General features: G+C 39.1%; 1 protein-coding gene across 1 annotated transcript in view; it reads right to left on the minus strand.

Annotated features, from left to right (window-relative positions):
- Positions 1-22,018, minus strand: part of SCG3 (secretogranin III) — a 58,399-nt gene extending 36,381 nt beyond the window's left edge. Inside the window, exons 1-10 of the mRNA XM_066343438.1 lie at positions 21,619-22,018; positions 20,882-20,934; positions 20,044-20,089; positions 19,732-19,947; positions 14,601-14,743; positions 13,135-13,284; positions 10,611-10,788; positions 7,405-7,521; positions 2,802-2,885; positions 1,734-1,865 (exon numbers count right to left, since the gene is read on the minus strand). Of these exons, the coding sequence (XP_066199535.1) occupies positions 1,734-1,865; positions 2,802-2,885; positions 7,405-7,521; positions 10,611-10,788; positions 13,135-13,284; positions 14,601-14,743; positions 19,732-19,947; positions 20,044-20,089; positions 20,882-20,934; positions 21,619-21,709 (1,210 nt within the window). The 5' untranslated portion in view covers positions 21,710-22,018. The remainder of the gene's footprint in view (positions 1-1,733; positions 1,866-2,801; positions 2,886-7,404; positions 7,522-10,610; positions 10,789-13,134; positions 13,285-14,600; positions 14,744-19,731; positions 19,948-20,043; positions 20,090-20,881; positions 20,935-21,618) is intronic.
- Positions 22,019-27,300: the final 5,282 nt, after the last annotated feature.

The following is a 27,300-nucleotide window of genomic DNA, read 5'->3' on the forward strand; positions in this document are numbered from 1 at the left end:
AAGCTTTTGCCATCCATTCACAACTCTTGGTGAAAAAACACTGAATTTCAGAAAAAGGATATCTGTCTGAGAGACTGGGCTGTAAATGTTCCATGATTTAACTAGCACACTTTGTAATAATTGAAGCTTAAACTACTGGATTATGCAACCAGATCCTATATAGCCTGACCTAAAATCAAAGGTTAACAACTTAGAACTTGCAGCATTACAGGGTCTTTTTCTTTCAGGGTATGAAAAAGTTTCTAAAATCTTAGGAAGATGTAAATTTTATATTTTGTAGACTTATTAAGGTAGAGTAAAAAATCAAACCCCAGGAATATGGGAGAATAAAGATGAAAACATAAGGTTTGTAATTATTGAACTAGTTTAATATGCTCTTTTGCTTAGTAAGATATTTAGCCTATTTAAGGAAATTTGATATAGTGAACTTATGATTTTTAATCAAGTCTTTAAAAAATGTTTTTATTTATTTATTTATTTATTTAATTTTTAAAAAATTAAGTGAGAGCAGGGGAGGCAGAGAAACAGACTCTGGCATGCTCCAGGATCCACCCTGCAAGTCCCTTATGGGGTGATGCTCTGCCCATCTGGGGTGTTGCTCCATTGCTGGGCAACCAAGCCATTTTTAGCCCTGAGGTGGAAGTCATTCATGGAGCCATCCTCAGCACCTGAGGCTGATGCACTTGAGCCAATTGAGCCATGGCTGTGGGAGGAGGTGGGGGGAGAGGAAGGGGAAATAGAGAGGAAGGGGTGGAGAAGCAGATGGTGGCTTCTTCTGTGTGCCCTGACCAGGAATTGAACCTGGGACATCCACACACTGGCCAACACTCTACCACTGAACCAACGGACCAGGGCCTAAAAATGTTTGTCAGGTTGCAATAACTAAATATACAATTAAGGAAATTTGCTTTGTTAAATCCACAAATTTTTTTTTTTTTTCTTTTCATTTTTCTGAAGCTGGAAACAGGGAGAGACAGTCTGACAGACTCCCGCATGCGCCCGACCGAGATCCACCCGGCACGCCCACCATGGGGCGACGCTCTACCCACCAGGGGGTGATGCTCTGCCCATCCTGGGCGTCGCCATGTTGCGACCAGAGCCACTCTAGCGCCTGAGGCAGAGGCCACAGAGCCATCCCCAGCGCCCGGGCAATCTTTGCTCCAATGGAGCCTTGGCTGCGGGAGGGGAAGAGAGAGACAGAGAGGAAAGCACGGCGGAGGGGTGGAGAAGCAAATGGGCGCTTCTCCTGTGTGCCCTGGCCGGGAATCGAACCCAGGTCCTCCGCACGCTAGGCCGACGCTCTACCGCTGAGCCAACCGGCCAGGGCTAAATCCACAAATTTTAATAACTTTGTTGAATAAGTAGAATGTAACTTAGAAGAGTGTCAACAATTACATTTAAAGAAATATTGTTTAATAAATTCCTAAGATTATAAACTGGTCATTAAACAATACACAAATGGTCATGAATATTCCTCCCCAAGCACAAAAGACAACTGGACACTACATATCATCAAAAAGATAAAACCAATTTGCTATCCCAGGAGACTCAAGACCATTAAAAAAAAAAAGATTGCTATTTAAATAAAGATACCGCATGCTCAATCTTTTCTATGCAGATTGTGTTCATTTCTCTGATTTGGTGGGATTTGACTTTTGGATCACCCATCCAGGTGTGGTGAAAGCTTTGGCTTTCCCAATTTCATTGCCAACCTAGAGCTGTCAATTCCATACCTTTTGGCTCATCTGTTTTTCCTCTCGGGTTATCATCTTTTGTGGAATCTTTCAAGGTTACGTATTCCTTTTCCATCTTAGCTGCTTCTTCCTTGGTACTATCTGTTTCTTCATGACCCTTCACTGATGGCGCTGTAATCAGATTGTGCACTGTTGTTATAATCCTGAACTCCCTATCTGTTAATTAATTCCTCATGTAGACAAATACTATTGAAAAGGTACAGTTTGAGCTCAGATCAATTTTTTTGAACTGAAATAGATCTTAGTGATTATCTACTCCAATTCCCTCCTTCCATTTCACAGAAGAGGAAACCGAGGCTCAGAGGCAGAAGAGATATATGCCAACCTCTCCAGTGAGTTAGCAGAAGAGCTGGGCCAACCCACCAGCTTTCTGGATTTTGGTTTAGTGTTTTTTTTATTGTGCTACACTGTGTCATTACAGCATAGATTACTTTCTTTATTGTAATTAATGTAGGCAATCAAGTGGGATATGTTAGGTCCCAAAGTAAATTTGAGTTGTGATTCTAAATGAAAATATGTTTATAGTTGCCCTCATCTCTTCTTTATGTTGTATTTTGGAAGAACAGTTTATTACTCAGAGAAGCACCTAAGATTTTGGGACTATGTCCTGGCCAGATAGGTTGATTGGTTAGAGTGTCATCCTGAAGCACAGAGGTTGCCTGTTCGATCCCCAGTTAGGGCACATACAGGAACAGATCGATGTTCCTGTCTTTCTCTATCTCTCTGTCTCTCCACCCCTCCCATTCCTCTCTTGCTAAATTCAATTAAAAAAATAATTTGGGATTATGGCAGCTGTCTGGGGCTATGGTCGTCTCCTAAGAATCTTCAGTAAAGGTGTACATTGACTTTCAATGCTTCTTGGGATCAGATTTCTGTGCCAAGATTGGCCACAAAATAACCAAAGTTGTAGCTACTTAATTCTATGGTAAGATTTCAGATTTTGAAACCTCTAAAATCTATAATTCTTTATCAATGCGTATTGAAGTTAATTATCACTCAAAATGGCTGTTGTGCTAAATGCTAGAAAAATCATTAAATAAGTGATACCTGGGAAAAGCTTGCTTTTATTGTCAGTAACATTATTTTCTAGCTTATTCTTGGTCTGAAGAGCAATCGTTTCATCCAAGTTTTCTGGAGGGAGGAAGGAAAGAAACATAATTTTATTTCTTGAAAGATGACGTCAAACTTCTACTATAAATGTTTAAATTTCACTAGAAACATCACAATAGCAATTCCATAATATTAACACCATTAGAAAGATGCTTTTATATGGATTATAGTTCTAGAAATCATAGCTTCTAAGGATAAAAAAGAATACTATTTGAAATCCTCAAGTTCAGCCTCCTACTCAGTTAATTGCTGAAGTTATTTCTTTTTTTTACAGAGACAGAGAGTCAGATAGGGACAGACAGGCAGGAATGAAGAGAGATGAGAAGCATCAATCATCAGTTTTTTGTTGCAACACCTTAGTTGTGTATTGATTGCTTTCTCATATGTGCCTTGACCATGGGCCTTCAGCAGACCAAGTAACCCCTTGCTCGAGCCAGTGACCTTGGGTCCAAGATGGTGAGCTTTGCTCCAACCAGATGAGCCGCACTCAAGCTGGTGACCTCAAGGTCTCAAACCTGGGTCCTCTGCATCCCAGTCTGACAATCTATCCACTGCGCCACCACCCAGTCAGGCTATTTCCATATTTTTGTGGCAACTGCTAGTAGAACATGCCCAGGGTTGAAACTAGTAATGGACATGTGGGGTTTTGGCCTACTCAGCACCTTCTGGGAATTATACCTTGATTTCCTTTGGAGAACCCAGGTCTCTCCCACTCTTAGCACATTTGGCTTGAGTGGGGGCTGAATTACATAGGCCTGAATGCTTAGGGTCTTCCACTTCCTAGGATACAGTGATTGACTCAAGCCAGGCCAATGAGATTCAATGCTAGAATCACTGGGGGAAAGAGGTTGTCTTCCCATGAGGATTATTATACTATGAGGATGTGAGATTGGGACCACACTAGCCATCTTGTTCCTATGAGGGAACAGCTTGTCTGGAATGAATCAACACATGGAAAGTTAGAGCTGTAGCTGCGAGATGGGTAGGGATAGATTCCTCACACTACTGGTGGACTTCACAAACCTGAAGCTAGACTACCTCCAACTCTGGATTTTTCATGTACAAGAGGCAATTAAAATTTTTTTTGTTTGTTTAAGCCAAAGAGTTGGATTTTCATCATTTAGGGTCCTCATTAATTCAGGAGGCAGCCAGGTCTGTTGTTAGGTAGTCTTAAGGTGAGAATTTCCCTATTCCTATCAAGATAAAATCTGTACCCTTGTCTTTATTCTAATTTTGTCTATGGAATAATGTCTTATGGGTGTTACTAGACATGAATCTAGACTGCAACTACCTCAAGGAAGACAATGCATTAGACTCTACACTCTTTGTATTCAGTTATTCAACCAGCCATATAGCCATATCACTAATAGGGAAGGCCTTTTTTGCTATTTGCAAACAAGCATTTCTTTGCAATTAATCTGTAAAGAATACATTATTATTTTGCATTATTTCTCCCCAAGTAAACTCCTTGTTCCACCCTATCCCATTCTCTTTTGAGATGACAACCAGCATATTCTATTGTGTGATGCATTCAGCTTTGTTTCAGATAATATTTTGGTATATTTTCTTCCAGCTTTCTATACATATATTCATTTTTTTAATTAATTAATTTTTAGAGAGGAGAGGGAGAGAGAGAGAGAGAGAGAGAGAGAGAGAGAGAGAGAGGAGAGACAGAGAGAGAAGGGAGGAGGAGCTGGAAGCATCAACTCCCATATGTGCCTTGACCAGGCAAGCCCAGGGTTTCGAACCAGCGACCTCAGCATTTCCAGGTCGACGCTTTATGACACTGTGCCACCACAGGTCAGGCCCATATATTCATTTTTTTTTTTTTTTTTTTTTATTTTTTTTATTTTATTATTTTTTTTAATTTATTCATTTTAGAGAGGAGAGGGAGAGACAGAGAGAGAGAAGGGGGGGAGGAGCTGGAAGCATCAACTCCCATATGTGCCTTGACCAGGCAAGCCCAGGGTTTCGAACCAGCGACCTCAGCATTTCCAGGTCGAGGCTTTATCCACTGCGCCACCACAGGTCAGGCACATATATTCATTTTTTAACACCAAAGTTGAGGTCACATTCTAAATGGCTTTAAGCATTCAACAGCATATTATGAACATTTTTTCTTGTCATATATAACATTATAAACATTATAAACAATATTTATATTGTATATGTAATAAACATACAATTACTAAAAAAGACATTAAGAAGTAAAATTTAAATAGTCTAACTCAGGGGGGTCCCCGAACTACAGCCTGAGGGCCGCATGCGGCCCCCTGAGGCCATTTATCCGTCCCCGCCGCACTTCTGGAAGGGGCACCTCTTTCATTGGTGGTCAGTGTTCTGAGAGTAACTGAACGAGAACGAGGCGCCGTGCAAAGGATTATGTGGCTGCACAATGGAAGACGTCCAAAAGCAGGCCCATAGTTCCCATTGAAATACTGGTCAGTTTGATTTAAATTTACTTGTTCTTTATTTTAAATATTGTATTTGTTCCCGTTTTGTTTTTTTACTTTAAAATAAGATATGTGCAGTGTGCATAGGGATTTGTTCATAGTTTTTTTTTATAGTCCGGCCCTCCAACAGTCTGAGGGACAGTGAACTGGCCCCCTTTGTAAAAAGTTTGGAGACCCCTGGAAAATTTATTTTAGATACACTCCTCTTGTGGAGTATCTAGGTTATTTCCATTGTTTTTTTCCCTATAAACCAGTATTATCCAATAGAACTTCCTGTAGTGATGGAAATATTTATTTCTCTGTTGTTTAATGTGGTAGCCACCAGGTATGTGCGGCAACTGAGCATTTAAATTGTGCTTAGTGTAAATGAAAAACTGTATTTTAAATTTTGTTTAATTTTGATTACTTTAAGGTTTAATAGCAACATGTGGTTAATGGCTACCATATTGGAAAGCAAAGACATAAATAATAGTAGAAATATCTACCTTGTACATAAACTTTGTAGCATCTCTAATTTTTTTCCATAGGATAAATGACTAACCTGTAGAAGTTCTGAGTCATGGGATATTGGTTTAAAACAATGTCTCTGATCTACTGTTAAGTGAGTAAGTAGCCCATGAAGCAATGTGTGTGACATAAATCCATTTCTTTGTTGTTAAGTAAGATAAAAGAAAAGAAAATGACATAGGGATACATACATATGTGCCTGTGTGTGCACAGACACACACAAACAAAATATCTGGAAAGACATAAACCAAAATGTTAACCTGAATGCTGGTATTGTGGGTGATTTTTACTTCCTTTTTTGCATTGACTGATTTTTAAAAAATAAATATGCTCTTTAATAATCAGGAAAAAAAACCCAGTAAAATTCTTATATAGAAAAAAATGGAGTTCATATAAAATAATTCTACATTACTTTGTCTTATGAGATTTTTCTCTTCTGTTTAATTCTCCCTCCTTCATCAGAGATCAGAGTAAAGGGTTATGAAGTATGAAGTCATCCTGCTCAGAGGACATCAAGGATGAATGTTATTTGTAAATTAACTAAACCAAGCAGGAAAATAAAAGACTTTAAAACAACAACAACTTACATGCAAAATCAAAATAGTATCTAAGCTTATTTATAAACTTTCAGGAATCAATGGTTGATAAACTTTTTCTGTGAAAGGCCAGATAGTAAATACTTTTGGCTTTTCAGGCCATATGGTCTCAACTAAAAACTCTTCCATCGGATCACAAAGGCAGCCATAGACACCAAAACAAACATGACTGGTTATGTTCCGATAAAAGTTAAATTACGAACACTGAAATTTGAATTTTACAGTTTTTTCATGTCAGAAAATACTACTCTTCTTTTGCTTCTTTTCAACCATCTGAAAATGTAAAAGCCATTCTTAGCTATACAAAAATAGGTCATGGGCCAGATTTGGTCCATGTGCCATAGTTTACTGGCCCCTATTATAGATAACAAAATCCTGTATTTAAAAGATGCAGAAACCAAGGCATTTGCCTTCATTCACCTGACAGAGCTGGTCTGAGACAGAACTCTGATTCGCTGTCCAGTGCTTTCCTTCTTATCACACACATGCTTCATGAGTTAAAATCAAGACTCTCTTAGCCCTGACCATTCAAGTGCAATTGAAAAAAAAAAAAGTCCAATTTTAATAAAATTTTCTCCATGGATATTATTAAAAAATGTTAGTAAGACAAAATATAACAAATGTGAAATGTGTATACTCAAACTAGTCTATAAAGATCAAAAGTTGAGCCTGACTGGTGATGGTGTGGATAGCATGTCCATCTGGGATGTGGAGGTCCTGGGTTCAAAACTGATGCTTTTGAACTGATGCTTCTCAGCTCTCTCCCTTCCTTTCTCTCTCTCACAAAAAACTATTAAATGTTGAGAACTTCTGGGTTAATTTTATTTGTATGCATTATCAAGCTGGGCAATTCTGGTTACCCAGATGATTCAGGCTATTTTGGTGTAAATTATCAGATTAGCGAAATAATTATTGCCAAATCCCTTACTCACTTTGGACGATAAAAACTAACCACAGTAAAAGCAAAAAGGATAGGACTCTCACCAAGGTAGGAAACACCTTCTTCTGGAGATATTGTGCCATACTTGACCATCATCTTCACAAAGTCAATCAGTGTTTTCATGATAGTAATCAGTGTTTCTTTCTCCTTTGCCTCTTTTTCTATGTAAAAGGACAAAATAATTATAAAAAAAACTAGTGGAGCTTCACCTTCAATGTCAATTTATGAAATACAGTACTTTATTAAAATATTTCCCCCTAAGTTTATACCTAAAACTAATATTTAATCTACAAAAAGCCTTGATTGGGAATACAGGACAATGCACAGGTATACTAAACTTTTCCAGAAATGGACAATTATAACTTCTCCAAGAAGATTTACTTTAATAGAAAACATTTTATTAATGGAATAGATGATACAAACAGTTTAGTGCCTGAGACAATATGAACTCAAAAGGAAAGTTAGAAAATTGTCAACTCAACAACAATTCTCTACTCAGGTTGTACATTTTTGAGGGCTTGGTTAATGAAAACAAACTGTTCTTGTTTTCATTAACCAAGCATAATATTTTAAATAAGAACATACATGTATCTTTATTTTTTAAATATAAGGTTTATTATTAACAGTAGTATATATTACTTTCTATATTTTATTTGAAAGAATATACATATACTGTAGAAATATTCCAATAGTACAAAAGTAAATATAGTCAAAGTAACATTCTGTTCCTCCTCCCAACTCTTACTCCCTATAGATAACTACTAGTAAGAGTTCCTTGGGAACACTTCCTACTTGACATACTGTTTTGCATCTTGATTCAACAAGATAGCCAGTGACTCCATAGGAGTTCAATAGACATATTAATTCCAAGACTAGAACATCTATTTCCATTTTTGAAGAAGAGGAAAACTAAGATGCTAGAGGAGAGCTCATTTTCCCCATTCTTTTAGCTGCTATGAAGTATTTTCTCTCATACTTCTAGCCTTTTCCCCACCTTTCCATCCTTCCCACCCATGAAATTAGTAGCTAATAGACATTAGTTTACATTTCTCTACCAATGTGGATTGGAACTATTTCTTCTTTCCGCTCCCCTGGATCAGTGGAAGGCAGAGACTTGAGAAAAGCACCTGATCTGCAGACTCAAACTACCCCTTGGATTGGCTGTTTCAAGAGCTAGAGTGATGGGGCAGGAGCGAGTAAGTCCACCATGGTCTCTCAGAGTGAGCTACATTCCACAACCCAGTCTTTATCACTGTCACAGATAGTCTGGGTATCTATCTGCTTTATTATTTCTCAATTGGTTCACACCTTGGGTGAGAAAAATGGATACTACCAAAGACCTCAGTGTAAGTATTTAAATTAAAAGTCTATCAAAATAAAGGCAATGCAGAATGAGGTAAAAGAAACTAGATTAAAAATAAACAAAATAAGGAACATGTCATACAGTGGAATCTTTAGAATACCGTAAAAGTTAAAGGTTGTGAGAGAGGAAAGGCAGGAGAGGCGGTGCGGGGAGAGACCTGGGAAAAAGGGCTGGTAAATAACTCAGCCATCCATCCTGTTATTTGCTCAAAGCCGTATCTATATAAATATTTGGTATCATGCTGATGTTCTTCACTGACAAAAAGTGAGTCACCAGGATAACAGAGGTTCTGAGTTGGGCATCTGCCAACCAATGGCGCAAAATGGCTCAGAATGGACCTTCAAGATTACAAACCCTGAGACACCAGCAGAGGGGCTGGTGCCATGTGGCCAGTGTCTGGAATTGAAGGACAAAGGATGTCCTCTAGTAATGAAAGCTCAACTCTCAGGTTACTTCTTGGGGGAATATTGTTACAATTACAGAAACTTTTATCACAACTGTTCAATCTGGGACTGAATATTTGAATAGGGAGAGGAAAAGCCATTATGACGCTGCGGGGCAGTTGTCTGGATGATAAGGACAACAGAAAATTTGCCCAATACTATCCTCTTCACAGATCAACCAAAAATAAACATGAACTGAAATCTTCAGTTAACTTATTTTGGTACACATATAAAAAAAGAGATCAAGACACATTAAGGACTTTGTTTTTAAAAAACAAATTGCGCCTGACCAGGCTGTGGTGCAGTAGAAAGAGTGTTGGACTAGGATGCCGAGGACCCAGGTTCGAAACCCCGAGGTTGCCAGCTTGGTCATGGGCTCATTCGGCTTGCAGGGGTCCTCAAACTTTTTACACAGGGGGCCAGTTCACTGTCCCTCAGACCGTTGGAGGGCCGCCACATACAGTGCTCCTCTCACTGACCACCAATGAAAGAGGTGCCCCTTCCGGAAGTGTGACGGGGGCTGGGTAAATGGCCTCAGGGGGCCACATGCAGCTCGCGGGCCATAGTTTGGGGACGCCTGGTTGAGCATTAGCTCACCAGCTTGAGCGCCGGATTGCTGGCTTGAGCATGGGATTACAGAATGACCCCATGGTCACTGGCTTGAGCAGAAGGGTTTCTGGCTTGAGCAAGGGGTCACTCACTCTGCAGTAGCACCCTGGTCAAGGCACATATCAGAAAGCAGTCAGTGAACAACTAAGGTGCTGCAGCAAAGACTTGATGCTTCTCAATCTCTCTGCCTTCCTGTCTGTCTATCCCTAACTGTCCCTTTCTGTCTCTCTGTCACACACACACACACACACACACAAAAATCCCTTTCCAAGTGTGTTTTGTGCTCCTGACTTCCTTTAGTCTGATGTTATTTCGCTGTAACTCATTTGAAGACTGAATTTGAAAATGTCTAAAAAAAAAAATTCAGAATCATTTTTAAAATAATCAATTATGTTCTACACACTGTTCCCACTAAGAGAAGAAAATAAACAAAGCCTTTAAAAAACATTTGCAATAAGAGTTGAGGCTGAGCTGCATCCGGCTGGGACACTGATTCATCTATACACCTGCACAAGGTTCACTCCGGGACCATGAGTGCAGCTCGTGTTCCATAACTGTGTGTTGAACAAATAAATGAGCCCTCTGCTAACAAGAAGATGAAATTGTCCAGAAACTCCACCTTTCCTGATTACCCTTTCCTAAATATTTCCATGACTATTATACTTTGTTTTTTTTTAGAAAAAATTTGATATGAACTATTGTCCCCAAGGCCACACTATACGTCATTGAGGATTGCATTTGGAAACTGAAAACAGGAAGAAAAAAAAACCACCCACACATTTCCTGGAATTACTGTTTTGGTTTGGTTCCACAGGGTCAGAAAAACAGTTCTTACCTGAATCAATACTTTTCAATAGTGCATAGAAGTTTGGGAAATATTGGAGTTCCTCAAAGTTGTCTTCACTGTAGGTTTTAGTTCTCCTTTCTAAGCCATTTGTCAAGGTTAAGGTGTTAGATACTGTTTCATCATTTTCTCCATTAGCGAAGCCATCTTGAGTTGCTGCCAGTGAAGTCTCCAGTGGGAATAAAAAAATCAATAAAATATAAACACTTTGTTAGCACTCATGGCACTCCAGCTTAATTATTTTACTCTGTTTGTGCCCTTGACTGTGAAGTACAGGACTACCTCCTCCTTTGCCTGCTTCCACAGGATCAAACCCTGTTCTAGGCATGAGGGTGGCCATCTAGTCACATAGAAAAGTCATTAAGACATAGAGACCAAAGACTCTGGATCTTGGAATTTCTGGGTTTCTACTCCAGCAGAGTTCCCCTCCATTGATTCTCATGTGTCTCCTGGTAAAACTGCTTTCACCAAGAAGGGGAGCTTTGAGTTCACAGACTCTACCAAGAAAGATGGTGCAAGGAATAGGAAAGCTTGTTAAAATACCTAACACAAGCAGAGCAGTCACACCCTGGAGATTTCTGGGTGACATTTTAAGGGCTGTCTATAAGAGAGCACAAGACTCTTTTTCCTAGATCTGATCCATGTGCAGGGTTCCTCATGTTAATAATCCATTTAGTGAAATAGACAGAAATGTATGAGCTTCTTTTACTTCTTCTTCTTCCTTTTCTTCCATTCAATCCATCAGTAGCCCTTTTGGTCCTACTTTTTAAATTTATCCCTAATTCATACATTTCTCTCTTTCTCTCTACCCAACTCTAGTCCAAGTTGCCTTCATTTCTTGCCTTCTAACTGGTACACAGCCCACCTCCAATCTATTCTGAACACTGCATTTTCACATTTGTAGCCAGAGTTGTCTTTTTAAAAAACTGATCGTGTAACTCCTTTATTTATACTCCTTTAATGTTTTTCCATTGTTGTTATAAAGATCAGAATCCATGCCTGGCTCATAAGGCCCTGCCTGGTCTGGGCTGGGTCTCCCTCCCCAGTCTCATCTCTCATTGCTCTCTGTGTGCCAGCCACATGGGGCTTGCTTTAGTTGCTTGGATACTCCACACATCCTTATTTACATGCTGCCTCTCATGCGCACAAGCTAACTTCTACTCAGCCTTCGGTTTCCAACTCAAGTCACTTCTTTGACCCTAACTCCAGGACAGGTTCTCTTTTTTATAAGGACTCATAGAACCATGTTTCTCTCCTCAGAGCACTTAGTGCAATTGTACTTAAAATACAAGACTATTTGAAGACCATCTACCTCTTCCATTAGATCTTAAGCTTCTTGGGAGCAGGAATTATGTCTTTTGAAATGAACATTTTAAAAAAAAAGAAAAATTAAATGAGCATTGTATCCCCAGTGCTTTGATATATAGTTAGTATCTCAATATTTATTACAAGAATATTATATTTACATTTTACTAGCATTGATGCATTTAGATAACACGAGTGAACAGGTGGAGAACCTGGACATTTTAGAGATGGGGAATAAGGAGTACATAATTGGAGTGAAAATAGTTATGTCAGTGTCTGTTCAAATTGGTAAGCTTGAGTGAAAGTTATAAGTTCTTTGATAAAGTTAGAATTTTTTTTTTTTTTTTTTTTTTTGTATTTTTCTGAAGCTGGAAATGGGGAGAGACAGTCAGACAGACTCCCGCATGCGCCCGACCGGGATCCACCCGGCACACCCACCAGGGGCCACGCTCTGCCCACCAGGGGGCGATGCTCTGCCCCTCCAGGGCGTCGCTCTGCCCAGACCAAAGCCACTCTAGCGCCTGGGGCAGAGTCCAAGGAGCCATCCCCAGCGCCTGGGCCATCCTTGCTCCAATGGAGCCTTGGCTGTGGGAGGGGAAGAGAGAGACAGAGAGGAAGGAGGGGGGGTGTGAAGAAGCAAATGGGCACTTCTCCTATGTGCCCTGGTCGGGAATCGAACCCGGGTCCCCCGCACGCCAGGCCAACGCTCTACCGCTGAGCCAACTGGCCAGGGCTAGAAATTTTTTATAGTAAGTAGATTTTCAAAAAATGTTTTGAAAGATGACATCTTTTGAACTTTGGGGGCATAGGATATCCACAATGCACAGAAGTTGGGTACCAAAAGAGCTGTAAAATGTTTAATTTCAGTATACTGAAATTATACAAATAGTTGTTATGTGAAATAATCATTTTATATAATATAGTATTATTATACTGTGGGGTATAAGATGAAATCTTTACTCTGTGATATATCACATGTATTTCTAAATTATTTTCAAACTAGAGTTCATTTATATCTTTTAACTTATTGGTTTTCATATTTAAGTGGGCTAAAAATTTCACATACCCCAAACCCTTTTGGCAACACATGAGGTAGCAATTATATACAGATTGTATTAATTATATTCAAATGTGAGCATACATATGCACACACACTCATGTACATGTCCGTGCACACACGGCGCATTCAGGTACGTTCACATATACATACCACTTTCTCTGGTATATTTCCAGCCTGACTCTCAGTCTTGCTTGTGGGTTTACTGGGGTTCTCCTCATAACTGTTGGCTTCCTTAGATATTAATTTTTGTAAAACCTCTGCCACTTCATCTTCCAATGTGTGTGCCTGGCTTTCTGTGATCTGTTATAAAGAGTCAAAACATGTATAACTGTTATTCTCACTTTTATAGTAAAAAGAAAAATCTAGACTAAACTCTGTAGTTGAACACATTTTTAGAAGACAAGAAAATCTTCTGATCTCTCTTCTGGACTATGCTTGTTTATGCCTCCATCCGTGCTGGTCCTCACAGGGACTGACCAGCCTCCTGGCAGAAGACTCTTTGGGCTCACTGCACAAGTAGTAGGTCTATCTGTTGCAACCCACAAAACACTTACTTTAAGACACATCTTGAGGATCATTTCTCAGCCCTCAGCTGTCATGGTCAGGTAACCCTGGAAACCTGCAAATTTAGCCCCTTTCTAAAGCCTGCCAGGGCTGTGAAGGGCTGCGAGCCAAGCTGAGGCAGGGGCAAATTGGGTTGCTTGGGTTTCCCAAATACTGTGTGACTCCATTCATGTTACTGCTTTCTCACCTCACATGTCTTTCACTTAAGTTAGTTAAATCCTAACCATCCTTTTAAGCTCACTTCAAACACCTCCTTCTCTGAAGCATTTCCTTATAACTCCACTGTATATAATTTGTCCTCTGGCAAACTGAACTGATCTTATAGTTCTTACACAGCTTCCACGATATGTATGTGTGTACTTGTCTAAGCCCTCTGACAGACTATACATTTCTGGAGGGCAAGTATGGTGCCTTACTTGTCTTAGAAAACTGTGGTGCCTGAATAAATAAAATATACTGCTCACAAAAATTACAGGATATTTCAAAATGAATATGAAGTGATAAAATATCCCCTAATTTTTGTGAACAGTGTAGATGCATGATAAACACTTGGCTACTTGAATCAAACGGCTTGGCTTCTTTTTTTTTTTTTTTTTTTTTTTCATTTTTCTGAAGCTGGAAACAGGGAGAGACAGTCAGACAGACTCCCGCATGCGCCCGACCGGGATCCACCCGGCACGCCCACCAGGGGCGACGCTCTGCCCACCAGGGGGCGATGCTCTGCCCATCCTGGGCGTCGCCATGTTGCGACCAGAGCCACTCTAGCGCCTGAGGCAGAGGCCAAGGAGCCATCCCCAGCGCCCGGGCCATCTTTGCTCCAATGGAGCCTTGGCTGCGGGAGGGGAAGAGAGAGACAGAGGAAAGCGCGGCGGAGGGGTGGAGAAGCAAATGGGCGCTTCTCCTGTGTGCCCTGGCCGGGAATCGAACCCGGGTCCTCCGCACGCTAGGCCGACGCTCTACCGCTGAGCCAACCGGTCAGGGCTACGGCTTGGCTTCTTAACATATCCCAAACCTTACTAAAAAGTTGGTTTATTCTCTTGCGTGTGACTCACTAGGCCAAGATTCAGGAGTTTAGAAACAATCTTGTCAAATACTCCTCTGTCGTTTTCCTCATAAATCCTGGTAGCAATTTTCTGCACAATGTCTTCGGCGGTTAAAGGAGTTCCGTCCAGCTGATGAAGGCCATCAGGATCATCTAGACAGAGCAATCACGAGTACACATCACGTCGAGAACATAGATCAATTTCTCGGATCATATTAGATTTCTAATCAATACCATGCTCTTGTACACTTAGATATATTTGCAATATGTTTATAGTCGTGCTTGATTCACATAAACTCTTGGTTTGAAATAAAACCAGACTTCAAGTGAAGAACCTAGGATGACAATGAAAATTCTGAAAGCCTCTTACGTGATTATAACAGGCAGGAAAATCTGAAGTCAACAAAAAGCCCTGTCTATTTTTTATTATCGCTAATAATACAAACAATATTATACTTTTTATTTGTATAGTATGTCATATTGTTTAAAGCACCCTTCTATATATCTATATATCATATAGTGATATTCCATTTCCACGCGAGGAGTAGATTAGCAGTATGCATACATGCACTTCATTTGCAGGCAAATTCCTGGCCGAGGGTGAAGGAACTTGCCTCACAACCAGAATCAGAGATTGTGTACTGAAGATTGTATGACTAACCTAGAATAAACATTTACTTCTAAGTGAACATATGCCAGAGTGCCTTTATATAAAGCAGTTTAATATGACAAGCCTCTTTCTCCAGAGAATAGGGAACTTATTTTATGTGCCTGGAATTGAAACTTTTAACATGTGATGACAGATTTGCACAAAGCAGTATGTAAATCTATGTAAATCTCTGCAGAGAGGATTGCAAATATATCTGCTTGGCTCTCCTGGGAATACTTTGGGCAGCATTACTTCAGGGAAGAGGGATGCAGTAGGGTTGGTGACAAGGAAGCATTGCACCTCATCCACAGAGAACTCCCAGGAGTCAATCAGTCCTTTCAAGCCTTACTGCATGGAGCAGTATATTCATATGTGCAAGTTTACGAGGCACTTGACTCCCCTTGTCACCTCTAGGCAGATTGGAAAGATCAGAATTTTAGCCCCAGTATATGTCTTGCTATCTATATAGCCTTGGATGGCTGTAGCGGCATATATGAGTATCTATTTCATGGGATTGTGAGGATAAAATGAAATAAGATGTAAAAGCGCCTTTTTAATTGCAAAAGCATTATGGGAAAGTTAATATAGCATTATTATGACAGTGGATTTGTACCTAAAATAAAAGAACTGCAGTTATCTTCTAGAGAAAATAAACATTGAATCCCTGGCCAAATTCTGCCCAAATAATTCTGACCATATTCACTTAAAGAAGGAAGAACCTAGTATTTCTATTCTGATTCTGCCTTTTCCCCCCTTGGCTTCTGGGGATGCGAACAAGAAATTTTGTCCATGAACTTTCTTCCAGATTCTATGGTGATGGAAGTATATGCAGCCTCAGACAGACTGTTTTCTTGTTGTTTGTTAAGAAACTGAGGAAAATGAATAGAGTGATGATGTGCAGAGGACTAGAAGTTTCCCGGCACTATGTCGGGTTGCTTAGCTGCCGATCACCCATGAACTCTGATTCCTTTGAGCCCTGGGAACCAGAGTGACTGACGAACACAAAGCCCTGACAAAATTCCGTAAAATCAGTTCCCTCTTGTCTGACTGAAAATTGGGTTCATCATCATTTTACTTTTTCAGGAGCAGATACTCATTATCAGTTAGGTGTGATTTTTTCCATTTGCGGGTTGCAGGTCAGATCCTTAGGAACAGGTGGAGTGGAAATTGCCCAGATCTATGCAGAGGTGGAAGAATTTTCTTCCTTTCCCACTTAACCCTCAGGATTTAAAAAAAGGAAGACTATTCTATTTGTTGCTGGCTGGAGCTACCAATAATCTTCCTTTCTCAGATATCAGGGGATAAGTGGGAAGGGAAAGAAACAACCAGATGACTGCTTTTCAGTTCGTTTACATCTAACAGGGAGAACATTAGCAACGCTGAAGACATGGCCAGTTTCCTCTGCTTCACTGCTGTCTTGTCTTGGACCAGGAACTTAGGCCTCCCCTAGCAGAGCTTTGCCAGATGCGGTTAAAAACTGAGCACCTAGGCCTTGTTCCTTACCTTCCACTGATTTCCCCTGGATAAAATGGACAGAATTTCTGTCTAAAATGCAGAATTTCTGTCTAAGATGGACAGATTTCTTAGAATGACTTCTCTAACACTCATGAAGAGTTACTTCACCCTCTTGTACAGACCATCAGGAGGAAGCCAAACATGAGTTCACATTTATAACTTTTTTTAAGCTGCTATAACAGTCTAAGGGGATGTAAAAGGGCTATGTTCTGTGTGCTCACGTTTTTCCCAGTTGTGTTTTGAATCTGCAGCATCTAATACAGCACTTGACATTGATTTGCTCAATACATTTTTCTTTTTTTTACAGAGACAGAGAGTGAATCAGAGAGAGGGATAGACAGGGACAGACAGACAGGAATGGAGAGATGAGAAGCATCAATCATTTGTTTTTCGTTGCAACACCTTAGTTGTTCATTGATTGCTTTCTCATATGTGCCTTGACTGTGGGCCTTCAGCAGACCGAGTAACCCCTTGCTCAAGCCAGTGACCTTGGGCTCAAGCTGGTGGGCTTTTGCTCAAACCAGACAAGCCCGCGCTCAAGCTGGCGACCTCGGGGTCTCGAACCTGGGTCCTTCTGCATCCCAGTCTGACGCTCTATCCACTGCACCACCGCCTGGTCAGGCTGCTCAATACATTTTAATGAGTGTCTTAATATGAACCAGAACTGAAAATAGAGTGATGAGTAGTTTAGGCATGGCCCCTAACTGCACAAACCTTATTGTCTAGTTCATGGTGTGATATAGATTACTTGCTCAATAAACATTTGTTTGGTGAATGTACACAGGAGCCTGAAAGCACTACTTCATTAAAAAAAAACAACAAACTTGGCAAAATCCTTAATCACACATACTGCAGAACACACTGCCAAGGAGAACTGATGGGCCCTATAACAAAGCCCATCTGGAGGTTTCCTAAAGATGTGAAAACACCCTGCAGAGTTAGGTTCCCTTGCCCCACTGCCTTTCTGGGATGTTAGTGTGCACGCCTTTGAGTTCTAGTCACCTTGGTGGAATCGAATGCTCGTGCTCCAGGATTTCCAGGGTATGAGAGGAGACCAGCAATTCACTCACAAGTCATTTCTCTCTAAAAATCTTCTCTGTGATCTCAAGTGGATTTCAAATGACTCCTAAGGGAAACCTAGAGCCATTAGGACTAACACTTGGTAGTTAGGAAAACCCATCTGTGATGGTAATAAAATTTTGAGTAATTTAAAAATAAGTTGCTCAAGTTAGTGATCAGATTACAAATAGAGCTGTGCCTCTGCCCGAATGTATAACATTCAGTGAAACAAGCATTAGACCATTTTTTATTTTATTAAATCAAATGGTCAGTTCAAAGTTGTTGAATCATTTTTGTATGCAGCTGTGCCCAATGTCTACATCTAGCCAAAATATTTTAAACTAAAGTGTAGAATTCAAGAAAAAAAATTTCCCAAGTTATATAAATATGTCAAAATATAAACCATCTTTGCCACCCTATTACATGCACAACATACTTCTGAAATCTCCTTGGGCTGTAATACCCTGTAAAAGTAAATTTTAATTGCCAGTTGTTTTCTGGTAGAGATAATTGACATAATTCTCTTATGGTCATGGAGCAGAACAAGGACATGTAAGAAAACCTGCATTCACTTCCTAAGTACTGTATTCAAGATAGAAAACAATCTCTTCCTCGATGCCTAAGTAAATAGTTCATTTATTCTCTCATATATTCTTTTATTTGTTCATTCACTCATTTATCAATTCATGCAATAAATTCATGACCATCCAGACACTGGGCTTACAATGTCTCTGTTCTTATAAAGGTTTTCAGTTCCGTTTAGGAGAAAGAAATAAATTGTTAGTCACACTTAGGAGCGTAAAATTACAAACTGCGTTAAAGTGTCAGTTTGTAAGAAGGAAAGAAACAAGGCTTTTATCAGATCACATGTGCAAGGTAAACTTAGAAAAGTAGAGGAGAACCAGTCTATGCAGGACTGTAGAAGTTATGTTAAGGATTCTGGTTTTTATCCCAAGAGAAATGGTAATCTATCAATGGGTTTTCCGCAAAAGAGTAACATGTTTGTGTGTTGAAAAGATCACTCTGGCTGCTACATGAAGAATAGTTGGAGAACGGAAGAGTGGATGCTGGAAGATCCATTAGAAGATTTTGCTGAGTTCAAGTAAAGACCTGATTAGAGATTAGTGATTAGAAATAGAGAAAAAAAAATTGACAGATACAGGAAGTGAAACTGATATTATTGGTGGATTACAATTTGGGAGGTGAAGAAAAAGAGAAATAGTTTTATTTCTAGATTTCTGTCTTGAAAAATTGCATAAGTAGTAGTGTCTTTCTTAGAGAAAGATCACTCTATGAGGATTAGGTTGTAAGGTATAGAGAAATTATAAGATTAATCTTGGCCATGTTAAGTTTGAGGTGCTTCTGAGACTTCTAAGGAAAGATATTAAGTAAATAGACAAATATATGTATCTACACATCTATATATAGACATATGTATGTATGTATGTATGTATGTATTTAGCTATCTGTAGCTCAGGAAAGTCTAAGCTACTGATATGTATATCAGGCTACAGATGACCTAGGGAGAAAGGTTATAGCTAGAAATAGAACCCTGAAAAGGAGGTAATGGGTATTTCACCTTAGGGACAGGGATATTTTATTGCTTTAATTATTTGAGAATTATAACATTTTGTTGGTACTAATAGTCAAAATAGTAACTGCTAAGTATTAAATAGTATAAAATATAGACAGAAGATTTAATTTTTTTCAAGTATCAGTAAAGTGACCTTTAAAGAAAAAAAACTGGGCTTCTCTGGGGTTTGGACTATGTCAGTAAATTTGGGCTTTATTGCAATTTTGGACCTGACTAATAGAGGATTTAAGAGATATATTTTAAAATATAAGACTTTCTCCTAACCCATAATGGGAAACTCCAAATTAAAGAAAGTAAAGTAGTAAAATGTTTTTCTTCATTTACCTTGAAATTTATGGTCCAGTCCACTCTTAGTAGAATCATAATCATCGATCAGTCTTCGATTCTTGGTTGAATCAACATCTTCCATGTTCAATTTATTATCATATGAGGAGCTTTTTATGGATTGTCTTTCTTTCTCAATTTTTTCCTTTTCTGTTATTGCCTTTACCAGGTTCAAGTTATCAACAAAGGAATAATTGCTTTCACCTGGCTTGTTTTCTGGAAGAGAAGCCCCCAAACCCAAAACATCCATTTTAGTTAAGATTCTCATAGCCTACATCACTTAAATTAACATCAATATAGTTTCTTTTTTACCTGGAGGGTATGTTTTTTTAATCGTGTCTGCTTCTGCTTCAGCAATCTGTGAAATAAACAGGGGATAGACCAGGTTATATTTTATTTTATTGAATTTATTGGGGTGATACTGGTTGACAAAATTATACAGATTTTAGGTGCACAATTCTACCATACATCATCTGTACACTGTATTATTGTGTGTTCACCACTCCAAATCAAGTCTCCATCTATCACCATTTATCCTCCCTCTACCCTCTTCCTTTCCCTATTCCCCCTTTCTGGCAATTACCACACTGCTGTCCCTGTCCTTGAGTTTTTTCCTTCTCTCTCTTGCGTGTGCTCTCTCCCTTTTTTTTTTATTCAATCCCTCCACCATCCCCCAGTAGACCAAGTTTTAAATCACTGCTCTACCACTTACCAAATATGACAGCTAAATGAGTCAATCTCCACGGGATTTAGCTTTCTTGTTTGAAAAATGTAGATAATTTCTATCTCAAAGCATTGTCATATGGGTTAAATGAGATAAAAATAAAGGGCAGATGGTCTATAAGTATTAATCTCCTCTTACAATATTGGTGAAAAATAAATCTCTGATAAATTAAACAAATTTACAATAGAGTAGATTTGATATGGACTTTACTAGGTTATTATATAGTCAGCTTTATGTATTATACAGATATTACATAGATATTACTGAAATTATATTTCCTATCCTAGTTTCTGTCAATTTATTATTAATCTACTAAAGTTTGTGAATTCAAAATGGCTAAAATGTCATAGCATAAATTATATTAAATTATAGTTATAATAACTAAATTAAATTGATATAGCATTTATACTTTTATTTTTTACCTACCTGTTCATTTAGAGGTCTTTCTGCACTTAATTCTCTATTATGCACTGATTTGTCTAGAATAAACACACAAACAGAAATTTAATTGTTCTTTTGAAAGAATATATCTTTTGTGAAGTTAAAATATTCATAAAAGAAAAACAATTATTGGGAGACACATTTGGGTAACAGTGAAACAAAAATATATATTAACAAAGATTATCAAGATTGTACAACAACAATGACCATCATGTTGCCTTGCTTATTATCCTGCTGTATTTCATGAGTTAATAGAACTTTTTTTTTCTGACCAGAAACTAATATATACTTCTAACACTTGGCTTAACAGCTGTTTCAACTAGACAGAGCATAATTTGTAATGGTATTATTAGCACATTAAAAGCTCTTTTATCATACACTGAGCTGGTAGGAATAGAGTATCTGAGTAGGATTGTAAGACAACTAAGAAAAACAAAATAAAACAAAACCCCAAGCCACTTTATTAGGCAGAAAAGTCACCCTCTCCCAATTTTAAAAGAAAATATTTAAAATCAACCTAGGTTATTCCTCTACCATATAAAAAGTGTCGGGGGGGGGGGAGGAACCTGTCTCTAAAAATTCGAACTGATTTCTCTGTCAATATGCACGGATATGATCTGATCAGAAAATGAGGCAAGGTGATTTTACAGCTCATGTATTATTCCAACATTGACCTTCTCGTGGTGAATAAAAGGGAGGCGGGAAGGAAAGTGTTTACATACCTTGGCTGCTTTCCGGTTTGGGGAAAGCTTGAATTGGGCTGCTGTGGACCACCAACACCAGAATCCAAGTGCCGGTCCAAAGGAGCCCCATTTTTCCACTCTTGGCTTCAGAAACAGCCTGGCGTCAGGCTCCCGGAGCTGTAGTTTTTGTTATGAATGAAAAAGAAGAGTAAAAACAGGAAGAGCGAGGAGGGTGGGTACGGGAAGGAAGAGTGGTGGGAACCCAGCGGCGGGCGGAGCTTGACGCGGCTCTGCGTGAAAGGATTAGAAAGGTTTAAGGCGCTAGGGAGTCAGGTCCTCAGGTGGAGGAGAGCGCTGTCCGCCCGTGGGTGCTGAAGTTGCTGTGACGCGGAGCCGGCGGATCGGGGCGTCGCCGTACTCTCTCTCCTCGAGAGGAAGTGAGGACGGAAGCGCATGCTCCCTGTAAGCCAGAGGCGGGAAAGGATGGCGTCAGTGACTCCAGCGCTACTCCAATCCCCTGGGAAAGGAAGGGGGAGGGGTGACAGATGGTCTGCTAGCGTATTCTCTGTGCCGCAGTCTGAGGGCTTCTCCTGTGCTCAGGGTCACCTGGATTGCCGTAAACGTGGGCATCATTGTCGTAACTCCCCAAATAAACACTACTTCAAGGACCAAATGCTTTCTCTGTCCGTGTACCTTTCAAGAAAAACTACATAACCTCCGTTAAGGGCTTTGCTCTGGGATTATTCTGGGTTATCTGCTCCAGAACCCCTTCTTTCCATTCCACCTTTTGTTGAAAGGTAGAAATAATCTTCAGAAAAGCCCTAAGGGCCTTTTGTGATTTGGGTTGACATATCAAGGGTCCTTTGATGATCTTTGTGTCTCAGTTCTGTAGAACCTTTTAAATTGGGATATTCCAGCAACATTCTTTCAAATAGATTACTGCAACACACTCTCACTCTGAAACAGAACTAAAACAATCACTGCCTGTTTCCTTAGGAGTGAATGTTCTCATCAGTCCTGGGTAGGTGAGCAACAAGGGCCAGTTTTATTCTAAAATTTCCCATTCCCACTAAGGAGGACAACTACACCTTCCCCACCATCACTACGAAAAACTAAACAACAACCACAATAACAGAAGAGCTGCACTTCTGTAAACTTCTTCCTCAGGACTCAATTATGCTTAAAAGCCTGGTTCTTTCAGGGGTCTTTGAAGAAAGGAGATAGTAATGAAAAGCATTTTTCATCATAATTAGGTCAAGAAGGTGCTTCTAATATTCTGAGAATATTCTCAGAAATTTAAGATTAATGTATAAAAGACTTTTAAAGATGAAAGTAAGCAACACTAATGTGAGCAGGGTGCTGCGTAAGCTCTTTAGTCTCTGATTTTTAAACAGAGCTTGGACCCTTTCCTTTGGACTGCAGCATGCTGAGAACCAGTCTGAATAATGACAAAAGAGAAGGAGTCAGCACAATCAGGCCTTTGATTTCTGCACCCATGATTTTAAAGGAGCAAGTTAGTCATTGAGTACCTAAAAACAAACAAACAAACAAGCTGACAGACAAATCTCTCTTCTTCTGGAGGTTTTTAAGTTTGGAAGTCACTCAAATACTTCCTTTAAGAATCTAAAGAGTATTTTTACTCTAACAGTTACTTTAAAACAAATAGTTGTTTCTTGGCAGGGATAACACAGCATTATTATTCCAGTATACTGTGTTAAAAAAATTTAGATCACAGTTTAAAATCCCAGCTGAGTTAAGAGTAAATTTCCTTTATCCTCTTCTTTAAAACAGAGATGGCAGGTTCTGTGTACCTTACAATGTTATTGTGAAGTTCAAATGGATACATGTTTAGATCAAGTAATTCTCTCTCTCTCTCCTTATATATAATATTATATATATAAGGAGAGAGAGAGAGAGGGAAATAGGCAGGAAGGGAAGGAGATGAGAAGCATCAGCTTGTAGTTGCAGCACTTGAGTTGTTCACTGATTGCTTTCTCATATGTGCCTTGATGGGGTGGGGGGGGGCAGGGAATGGCTCCAGCTGAGCCAGTGACCCCTTGCTCAAGCCAGCGAGCTTGGTCTTCAAGCCAGCAACCATGGGGTCATGTATATGATCCCCTGCTTAAGCTGGCCACCCCGCACTCAAGCCAGATGAGCCTGCACTCAAACAGGTGACCTCAGGGTTTTGAACCTGGGTCCTCAGCATCCCAGGTTGATGTTCTATCCACTGCGTCACTGCTTAGTCAGGCTACATCAAGTACACAATTCTGATGCCAGGAATATCTTGATATAGCCTAAAAAATAAGTCCTGAAATGGTTTCAGCTTTTAAGAAACATTACCAAATATGTGAAATAGCCATTACTGACTCTAAATCTCTATTGCTGACCTAATCCTTCAGCCTTGCTTCATTCTTTGTCCTGTTCCTAACTCACCTCTCCCCTCTGCAGTAGGGAGAGGCTCAGGATGGAACGATGGCTATTGAGGACACCGTTTTGCTTGCCAACAATAAAAAAGGTATTTAACTTTTTCTGTCATTTGAACTCAAAGTGACTGGGTTAAATAGACACTAAATCTAGGAATATATTATGTTTCTGATCAAAATGAGTTAATTGGAAGGTGTGAGTTAGTACACATCCTCAGTCTTTAAAATGTTTTGCTGAACTTAGTATGGGTCTATCAATGGAGTAATTCTAAATTTTATTTATTCACTCATTCATGCAACAGATGTTTATTGAGTAGTTGAAATGTACAAGATATTTAGACAATTTCTGTATATACAAAAACAACTAAGATATGATCACTAGTCCTATAGTTTAATAGAGAGAAAGGACTGTGATTATAACAATAACAACCACGACTATTTACTGAATGGGTTTCATGTGCTACACATTGATCTCATATAAATATAAATGAACAAATAAGCACAAGGGTGTGTTATATGTCCTCTGTTGTACATATGTGTGGAGTTCAGGTGAGGTGCTAATAATGAAATGAATGGTCAGGAAAGATTTCAAAGAAAAGATGCCTATTTTCTTAATAATAAAAAGATTAAAATATTTAATTATTGTGTGCAAGCACACTATAAAGTTGAATAATATAAAAACAAGTGTTGAAATTATAACACAAGTGTCATTGACTCTGGTCAGATGATCATAAAATAGACAACATACAATGCCCAGTGAGTTGACTGTTGCTTATATAGGCATCAGCACACACAGGGATGCTGATGACTATTGTTTGCTCATTCACTCATAAAGATGCCTTTTGAGCTGAGACTTGAAGATATATTTGAAGGATGCTTTTATTTATTATGGAAAATATTATTATGTCAATTATTATTATTGCATATTTTATTATAAAAATTTTCAAACACAAAGTAGAGAAACTATTGAAATATACTCTCATGAATCCATTACCCAACCTCAATAATCATTAACTCATGGCAATTCTTTTTCTTTTATATTTCTAACCACTTTGCACCCCCAGTGGATATTTACCCATAAAAATCCAAGACTTCATATCACTTCATCCATAAGTATGTCAGTATATTTACCTACAAGATAAGGATTCTTTTTTCCCCAACATTATTGTAATATCTTTATCATACCTCATAATAATAATAATAATAATAATACTATCTTAGTATCATCAGATGTCCAGTCAGAGTTCAAATTTTCCAACTTGCCTTATAAATATTTTTACAGTTGGTTTGCTTGGACCAGGAGTCAAATAAGGCCATGCATTGCATTTGGTAGGCATGTGAAAGACACATATGAATGTAAAACGTTAAAGGCAGATATTGCCAGATTTTCTTTGACTTCCCCAGACAAATTAGTTGTTTCATCACAATACTGTAGACACTTCCAAAATAGCATGTATCCTATTGTGCTGCCTCTGGTACATGTTTCTTGTCTTCATATTTCAAAAATAAGCAATGTACATCAAAGGGAAAATCTGAAATACAGATGAACAAAGAGGAAAAAAATCATCTACCAGAGATAACCACTGCAATATATAATATGCAGTACTGTAATATGTACTGCAAAATACTGTAATATGTACTTTTGGTGCATGTATTATTTTCTAAGAAATTATTTTATACATATATCTATAAAATTGTATCTATCACTGTAATTGTCTGCTTACATATCTTGCTATCTATCCCACTAAACTGTGAGCTCTTTCAGGGAAAGAATCTTGTCTTACTCATCTTTTATTTCTCAGCCCTTCTTACAGCATCTGGAAATCCATTTGCTTAAATCAATGAAGTGACAGGAGCTTGTCTGTTTACCTTTGGTCTCCAAATGCTGAAATTATTTTGGCTGTCTCACACTGGAGAATCATGACAGTCTTGCAGTGCCAGGAGTGGCTAGCTCCTTAGAGAGCTATTAGCTGCTCTGCCAGTGATTCTCTACTGGAATGCCTTATTATCAGGGCTCAGTCCTTTACATACATATTTTTGCCAAGAAGGCATGTTTTTAGGAAGGACTACTGTCTGAGGTTGGGTTCCCCAGGAAGCAAATCCTGAAACGGAGATTACCATGCAGAGAATTTATTAGGGTGTTCTTGAACCAACAACTATGGAAGGGAAAGAATGGGAAAGATGTAGGATTTGCAGAGGGGGAAGATAAGTTGGAACATAGTTTCAGTGGAAACTTCAGCCAATCTGTCCTGTGTTGGGGCTAGAGGTTTAGGCATTTATACTCTTGCATGTATCAGTCATTGGGTATGTAAGCATTCCCAGGAAGAGGTCACAACCTTGGATGAAGTGGTTCTTTTTTTTTTCTTTCCTTTTTTTTTTTTACCAATACAGAGAGAGTCAGCGAGAGGGATAGATAGGGACAGACATACAGGAATGGAGAGAGATGAGAAGCATCAATCATCAATTTTTCGTTGCAACATCAATCATCAACGTTGCAACACCTTAGTTGTTCATTGATTGCTTTCTCATATGTGTCTTGACCGTGGGCCTTCAGCAGACCAAGTAACCCCTTGCTCGAGCCAGCGAACTTGGGTCCAAGCTGGTGAGCTTTTGCTCAAACCAGATAAACCCGTGCTCAAGCTGGCGAGCTCGGTGTCTTGAACCTGGGTCCTCCGCATCCCAGCCCAATGTTCTATCCACTGCACCACTACCTGGTCATGTGGATGCAGTGGTTCTTTTCAGCACCTGGGGGAATAAGTCCTTTGGTCCAGAAGTGAGATCTCAGCAGTGTATTCTAAAGTTCAGCACATATAATCCGACCCCCTTATTTAAAGTTGTAACCCCTGCACCTGCATTCTTCCTCCTCTTCCCTGCCTTATATTTCTCCATTGCACTTATCAGCTAACATACCATACCATTCATTTATTGATTTTATTTTTATCTCTTTCCCTGACTAGATTGTGAGATTTTTGTGGACAGAGATTTTTGTCTTTATACTTTTTTCATTGCTGTATTTTGAGCATCTAGAATAATCTCTGACATATAGTAAGTACTCAACACAAATTGATGTCTAAAATATGCTGGGGGGGAAATTAGATGTAGTTAGATAAATAGAAAAATATAATTGGCCATTAGTTGATAATTATTGAAACTAGGCAATGAGTACCCAGAAATTCAATATATTATTCTCTCAAATCTTGTATGCCCTTGAAATTCTTCATAATAAAAGTCTTTAAATAAAGGCGTATTTTAAATTTACTACCCTTGCCTGACCAGGCGGTGGCACAGTGGATAGAGT

Source organism: Saccopteryx leptura, chromosome 6, assembly GCF_036850995.1.
Source record: "Saccopteryx leptura isolate mSacLep1 chromosome 6, mSacLep1_pri_phased_curated, whole genome shotgun sequence".
Classification (NCBI taxonomy): domain Eukaryota; kingdom Metazoa; phylum Chordata; class Mammalia; order Chiroptera; family Emballonuridae; genus Saccopteryx; species Saccopteryx leptura.